At 41.7% G+C, this 8,221-nt stretch overlaps 1 protein-coding gene across 3 annotated transcripts in view; it reads right to left on the bottom strand.

The window, feature by feature from the left end:
- The window catches only part of Prmt3 (protein arginine methyltransferase 3), a 92,890-nt gene that overhangs the window by 68,561 nt on the left and 16,108 nt on the right, over positions 1–8,221 (bottom strand). For all 3 annotated transcript variants that reach the window (XM_021168526.2, XM_029479452.1, XM_029479453.1), the window contains one exon: positions 2,817–2,938. In XM_021168526.2, the coding sequence (XP_021024185.1) occupies positions 2,817–2,938 (122 nt within the window). The remainder of the gene's footprint in view (positions 1–2,816; positions 2,939–8,221) is intronic.

The raw sequence follows: 8,221 nt of genomic DNA, 5'->3' as shown, positions 1-8,221 counted from the left end.
ATGCTGTTAGTGGAAGACTGACTTCCAGGCAACTAGGGTGAGGATTTTATACCCACACCCACAGTGACACACCCATTCCAACCAGGCCACACCTATTCCAACAAGGCCACACCTTCAGATGGTGCCACTCCCTGGTCCAGTGATATACAAACCATCACAATAGTTAAAAACATAATAGCAGGAAAGAGAACTTTCTCTTGCCTTTTTTGTTTTTCTTGCCATCACCAATACCCCTGAAGTCCTTTTCATATCAGTAGCCTCAGAATAGCTGGGCTATTAAATTAAATTGAATAAATAACAATGTATTTAAATTTAATTAACATAATTTAAATCAAATAAATAAAATATTCTTCATTCTAAACTCAACAGAAAGACTAAAGAAATGTTAGTAATTTATTGTAAAGTGGAAGAACCTACAGTTTGAACATTGTTAGTAAGCTGTTATTAAGTAATTTGAACATTCAAACACATGATTGATAACCCATTTACAAATTCTGTGTATTAGACTTTGTTAAAATTCTCCCACAAAAACAAATGAACAGAATAAATAACACGCCAGGGCTGTAACAGACAAGAACATAGACAGAACTCCTGCAGCTGGGCGTGGTGATCCATATGTCATGTCTGGCTGAAACAGGATTAGGTTACACAGATGATAGTTTCAAGAAAACAAAAAAGCAAGTTTTTGCAAACCATGCCTGGTTTTCCTCCCTGTGGCACTAATAAGAACTAGCATAACAATGTCCAGTGTGTAACTTAAGCTAGGCCACCTAGCACAGTGAGACAAGACTTCAGAAGCACCAATATTGGGATACAACCATTGCCTCTGACAGTTTCCATCTGAGAAAAACCTACACCGTGACAAGGGTTTCATTCAACAAGCAACCAGAGGCAGTGGCCTGCCACAGCCCTAAGAACTGTGGCAGGAAGTTACTCCCTTGTCCTGGATGTCCACCTACCTCTCTTCTCATAGAGAAGAGCAGCATGCGCAGGGTCACCTCACTCTCAATTCCACTGCCTAGTCCTTGAGACACCACTGCCACTCTACATGAGTGACAGGCCAAATGTTGAGATGATCATAAAGGAAAAGAAACTAAAAAATAACTGCCACCATGCATCACTGACTTCCAGCTGTGGTGCTGAGGCTGTGTTGCCAGCTGGTGGAGCTTTGGGAAAGTGCTTGGGTAATGAAGGCACAGCCTTCATCAATGGGAAAATCCACATCACAATGTCACAAAAACATGGAATGCATGGATGAACTGGAAAAAAAATAGGTCACACTTTGAAGAGACCTTGCCTCCTGGTCTCCCCTGACCCATATCATCAGTTGAGTTTTCCTTCACAGTATTCTGACTCAACTCCAGCACAGTAACAAATCCAGCAGACCCTGAGCCACAACCTCCAAAAAATCTAGCTGAATTAAACTCTCCTGCAGAACGGAGCGTATCACAGAACTGAAACCTGAACATCTATATACACAAAACTTAGGGTAGGAGCAATGCTCAGCAGGTGAGAGAACTGGCTGGTCTTCCAGAGGGTAGAGGTTCAGTTCCTAACATCCACGTGGTAGCTTGCAACTGTCCATACTACAGGTCCAGAAGATTCAAAGCCTTCCTTATTCTGGCATGTGCACACACACACACACACACACACACACAATTATACACCTAAGTTTTTAAAAAAAGTAAAAAAAAAAAAAAAAAAAAAAAAAAGTAAAACATTTTTCTAAGCTTTAACGCTATACCCTTGAGTTGTGAAGTTCAGATACAATGGGTGTGAACTTGATCATGGGCAAGCATGCTTCTTAAAGCCTTGGGAACTAGAACAAACTTTTCCTTTGTTTCAATAAAATACAAAATTCACTTGAAAGCACAGGTCGTCTGGTTCTGTAGAAGGAAGCTCCTAGCTAGCTCACCTGCTGAACATCGCTCCTGCTCTAATTTTTGTGTCTATAGATGTTCAGGTTTCAGGACTGTGATGCGCTCCACTCTGCAGAGAGCTTATTTCAGCTCACCATTTCAGGGCCACCTTGGTTTGTGTTACTGTGCTGGAGCTGAGGCAGAATACTATGTATGGTAGAAGGGTATAGAGGAAAACTCATTTGATGGTGTGGACCAGAAGAGAAGGGGGAAAGGTCTCTTCTTCAAGGAGCAGGGTCTTTCACACTGGTTGTTTTGCCAGGGAACGCCAGGCAAAAGTGCCCTTCCATAGTGTTACTACCAACAATGAGTTTTTGTTAATTTTTTAGAACAGTTTTTCATTAGGATGTTTCTCATGTTTGTTTACACAAGTGATTGAGATGCCTGCTAAGGAACCCTAGAATGGCAATGAGGTTTAACTGTGCACCATACAAATGGAAAATAAAAACCTTTACAGCCTGCAGAATGGCCCAACTTCAGCTTGCTTCTAACCATTCCAGAATCAGCATAAAGGAAGAAGGCGGATATCAGAAAATAAAAACATAGGCTTTAGTATTTAATCTAACTGCTATTTGCCAAAGCAGGCACTCCTGACGGATCTGCCCTGTGTAGACTTGTGTTAATACCACTCTATAATGGCTCCTGAGCTTATGCTACAATCAGCGTGCTCTGGGTCACAACAGCACAGGAACAACTCCCGGACGACTGTCAGGACGACTCAGCACGCAACTCCAGCACGGCCAGCTCAACACAGCCTTAGGCCTCACTGTGCTGGGAGAGCTTTACAAAAAGACATATTTCTTGACTATCCTTTACTAGGTAGTTGCGAAAGGTAGGAAATATGTAAATTTTCAAGTTCAAAATTAATTATAAATTGAGCCTTAAATGTACATCTACCTTATGATATCCATAGCCTGGTAGAGGATTTCAGACTGGTCGACTGCAATCACTTTCTTTGCCCCAGCTTTGGCAGCAAACATGGAGAGAATTCCAGTTCCACACCCAACATCCAGAACAACCTGGAAGATAAAGTAGCTGCTATTGAAAAAACCATCTATGTGAAACTGTACTCACATAGGAATATTTGAGTTAGGACCACCTTCTGATAAAAGTTTAACTTTGTTGATTAAATATGGTAATTTCTATGTGCAAAAAACAACATATTATGGATTATTTTAAATTAATAACCTTATAGTTGGCCACAGTATTCTGCAATTAGGCCACCAATGCTAAATTAAGAGACACTCTGCACAAACCAAGCAATTCCACAGCCAGCACAGAAGTGCTCTCCTCTGCTTAGTGCTAGAGTCTGAGGCTCAGCAAATCTGAATTTGGGCAGAAACACACCTTTTGAGTTTAAGCAAAAGGAATTATAGACCCAATGCAATTTAAAAACAGTTACTTAGGCAAAAGGGAACATGTCACATGAAGGGAGGTGACCAGAGGGAAGGGATGGGACATCAGTTGGAAGAGGAATCTATCAAACATACTTCGATTAAGAATATCATAGTGACAGCTAACAATGCCTTCCATGCCAACCTAAGAAATACCGGCAGGTAAAACCTGTGTGCTCTAACTCTTTCATTGACAGTGACACTCCGGCAAATACTACAAATTTATCCCAAATATGCACCATTCCAGAGCCCATGTATATTAAACACCTGGTTTTATAAACACTGGGATTATAGAAACATACGCCTAGCTCTCCTAGTCTTTTCTTAATAGTTAACACACACTTTTTGAAGAAATGAGCAATAAATGAATAAAAGAATATAAAAATCACGCCAGGCAATGGTGCAACAAAAAAAAAAAAATGGGAGGAATGTTAGAGCAGGGGAAAAGGGATACACTCCTTTTAAATTGTAAACAGGTTGGAGAATACCTCTGACTCACATGCATAAAGAACTGAGGCTGTAGAGCAGGATTGTGCTAACCAAAGACCTGAACCAAGCTGAACTCCACTCACCACAACTCAACACTAACTAGCAGTTTCCTCTGAGATAAGACTATGGAACACACACTTAGGATGTGTGCCAATAGCATCCCTGTGTTTACTTATATGTGAACTATATAACAGTATTGTTTCCCATTCTTTCTGCTTCCATTCTCTCTTCTTTCCTATGTAACCACATTAGATCAGAGTTCTGGGTTCTAGAGATATAGTTCAGTAGGAGAGTATACACTCAGCCCTGACCTGGCTGCAATTTCTCATAACAGAAACAAAACAAATTCTGTAGAAGTTAGAGATTATTTACAACATGACTCAGCTGTTGTGGGAGAATTTTCCCTGAAGGACAAAAATTATATCTAATCCCTCTCCTGAGGACACCAGTAACAAACCATAGATCAAATGTCTGGCTTGGGGAGCCAGTGAGGTTATGGGGCTTACTTACAGAGCATGGCAAGTTCCCCATGGCTGTATAGACAGAGACCCACCCCGCCCCCTTCAGTTAGTTAGCACCTCCCCAGACCATGAGGTCAGTGTGATTAGAGCAGAATAACCATCATATGTCAGGCAGATACAGGAAGGGGTGGCTAAAATCACAGTGAGGGCCCAATGACCCTCCCAACTCCTTCCTCCTATAAGGCAAAATCAGCAGTCTCCAAGAATTTTCTTTTAATATATAATCTATAATATCGCTATAAACAAAGTAATTTTGTCAAGTTCCAAATAAAATAAACCAAAACAGAAAGAAAGCAGTAAAACACAAAAAGTACAAATATACAGTGTGGCTACACATAGCATGTGTGTGGCAAAAGCTCCCATCTTTATGGCCGCAACTAAACCATTCCATCTCCCAAAACGCAATTTGATTTATAAAATTAGAAATAAAAATAAAAGCCTGGAAGGAGACTGAGAAGCCTGATCATAGACTGCTTTGGCTGCTGACGGAAGGACAGGCTGGCACCAATGCCACCTGGAGAAGACCCATTAGGACCCAGAGTCCACTTTTTCTCTTTCTGCCACAACACGGATCAAACCCAGATAGATGAGCACTCATCACTGAGCTACATCCTAACCTTTGGTTTCCTGACACGGGGTCTTGCTAGGTAGCTTGCCGGGTTGTCCTGGAACTTTTTATGAAGGTCAGTCTGGCACTGAACTTGAAAACTCCTGCCACAAAGTTGGGTGTAGTGACACAAGCCTTTATTCAAAGCACATGGAAGGCAGGGGCAGGGGCAGGGGCAGGGGCAGGAAGATCTGAGTTTGAGGCTCACCTGATCTATAGAGCAAGTTCTAAGACATCCAGGGCTACACAAAGAAACCCTCCCAAAACCCACCACCACTACCACCACCAAAAGAAAGGGAGGAGGTAGAAGAGGAGAGGAGGAAGACGAGAAGGAAAAAAGAAGGGAAGGGAAGGGGAAGAAAGGAAGAAAGAAATTAAATAAGTTAATTGCCTTAGCCCACTGAGTGCTACGACTATATATAGGCATACATGCCACCACACTCAGCATGAATCAAAATAAGTTGTATTCTCGCATACATACATATTATATGAAGTAAAACTTTTAGTACAAATATTAAAACAATGTATAGATGTTCTTTTTTTTTTTTTTTTTTGGTTTTTTGAGACAGGGTTTCTCTGTGTAGCCTTGGCTGTCCTGGAACTCACGCTGTAGACCAGGCTGGCCTCGAACTCAGAAATCCGCCTACCTCTGCCTCCCGAGTGCTGGGATTAAAGGCGTGCGCCACCACGCCCAGCATAGATGTTCTTATACTGAGTATATGAACAATTAAAATGTATCAGGGAAAGATACTCCATACTGCCAGTCCTTGGGGAAATGGGCAGCTGAACTATAAGAGTCTCTCAGACTCGTTAGGATGACTACAGGACAGAAAACAAACACTGGAGTTAAGTGGAGCTCTTGGAAATGGAAGAGAGAAAACCCACTTAAAAAAAAAAAAAGCTGGGCATGGTGGCGCACGCCTTTAATCCCAGCACTCGGGAGGCAGAGGCAGATGGATTTCTGAGTTCGAGGCCAGCCTGGTCTACAAAGTGAGTTCCAGGACAGCCAGGGCTATACAGAGAAACCCTGTCTCGAAAAACCAAAAAACAACAAACAAAAAACACCGAAAAAACAAACAAACAAACAAAACTAAGTGGCATCTCTTCAAGGATTAAAATAAGGAACTACCATAGGATCTGCAATTCCACCTCTGGACATGTCTCCAAACAAAGAGGGCAGGTTCTTAAAGGGCACCTCAACATCCATATTAGCAGCAACAGTATTCCCAAGAGTTAAGGCATGGAAGTAAACTGAGCATCTACAGACTGATGACTGGATAACAGGGCATATATAAATGTAATCAGTTTACCCAGTCTTAAAAAGGAAGGAATTCTAAGACATGTTCCGGGGTAAAGTCTTTGGAGCTACTGTGTTATGTGAAGAGACAGCTCATGATTCAATTTATATAACAGTCACAGCAATAAGGAAGAAGAGTGACCTTTAGAAGCTGAAGGGAGGGCAAGTGGGAGCTCACCAAAGGAATAGAGTTTTAGCTTTGTAAAATGAACACAACTCTGAAGATAAATGGTCTCATGGTACTGACTTCCACTCAACTGTACATTTAAAATGATTAAGACGGCAAATTTTATCATTTGTTATTTAATGACACTGGAAAATGGGAGAAATGTTAATAAGGAATAATTTCTATAAAAATAAATGCAAAAAAAGTTTTAAGATAGACATACCATAGTTCAACTAAAAATCTGTTTGCAGGGGCTGGAGAGATGACTCAGTGGTTAAGAGTACTGACTGCTTTTCCAGAGGTCCTGAGTTCAATTCCCAGCAACCACATGGTGGCTCACAACCACCTGTAATGAGATCTGATGCCCTCTTCTGGTGCATCTGAAGACAGCTACAGTGTACTTACATATAATAAATAAATAAATAAATCTAAAAAAAAAAAAGAGTGCTTGCTGTGCAACCAATCATGAGGACTGGAGTTCAGATCCTAGCAAGCCCAGTGTGCAGGCATGCCTGCAACCACAGCTCCAAGAGGGGACAGGAGGGTTGCTGGCACTTGCTGGCTTCCATCCTAGCCAATAAAATGTAAGATCCAGGTTCAGAGAAAGACTCTGCCTCAGGGGAATGGGGGGTTGGGGAGTGAAGTTACAGGAAGATACTTGATGCCCTCTTCTGGCCTTGGGTCCTGTGCAAACAGGGACATAAGGCATAGATCTCTCTCTCTCTCTCTCTCTCTCTCTCTCTCTCTCTCTCTCTCTCTCACACACACACACACACACACACACACACACTCTCTTTATTTAATTCTCATTTTTCAAATGAGGACAGTAAACTCCAAAGAGTGATCCAAAGAGTGGAAGAAACGTCCAGGAACCTACAGCTGGTGAATCATACAAATGGCTTCTAACACAGGTCAATGTGCTTCCAGAGCCTCATTATACTCTCCATTGAACTTTAGTAGTTAATTACATCTAGCTGATAACTGAGTGGTCAGGCAGGCAAAACTTGACAGACTCGGAAGAAATGGTGAGAATAACAAAATAAATTGATGCTATTCTATAAAATGATAAGGTAAGTTGATTTCCTCATTTCTAACAAACAAACATACAAAGTGAACAAGCAAACCTTAACTGTAGATAGAAGCCAGCAGCATAAAGGCGGCACCTGACTGGGAATTTCTTCAATGGACTCCAAACAAATTAATTATGAGCATGAGAGGGGATGATTAAGTGTCACCCAAAGTTAAATTAATTGAGCTACCATATGGCCTCCACAGGAATTTTGATAACTGAAACAATATTAAGAAAGGAAATAAGATAGGGAGGGAGCAGGAAGGAAGGAAAAGACCATTTTTAATTACAGCCACCTTTAAAAAAAAAAAAAAACCATAAAAACTTTACTTGTCTGTTTGTGCAGGTGTGTGTGCCACAGCATGCATGTGGACCTTGTTTGGAACAACATCTCTTTGCTAGCCACTACTGTGTGCCTCAGGTGAGCTTCTCAGAGTCTCTTGGCTCTGCCTCACTTTTGCCAGAGGGGCTTGGGTTATAGACCTACAACTGTATCTCGCTTCATGTGGGTTCTAGAGATCCAAACTCACTCACACTCGCATGTATAACCACTAGGCCACTCCCTGATTCCATAACAATACAGTGCATAACAAGTAGTATGCACTGTAAAGTATGACACAGAAGCTAGTGTTGTAGCATGTAGTCTACTTAGCACATAAAAGAGGAAATAGTCGACAAGCCTCTTCCGGTCAGAAAAGCACCAGGGGAGCTAGGGCGCAGGGTCGGCTGACACTCGCCAGCTACCCACAACACCCGCCA

Source organism: Mus caroli, chromosome 7 (assembly GCF_900094665.2).
Source record: "Mus caroli chromosome 7, CAROLI_EIJ_v1.1, whole genome shotgun sequence".
Lineage (NCBI taxonomy): Eukaryota > Metazoa > Chordata > Mammalia > Rodentia > Muridae > Mus > Mus caroli.
The sequence above is the reverse complement of the archived record's forward strand: the minus strand, read 5'-3'. Positions and strand labels throughout refer to the sequence as shown.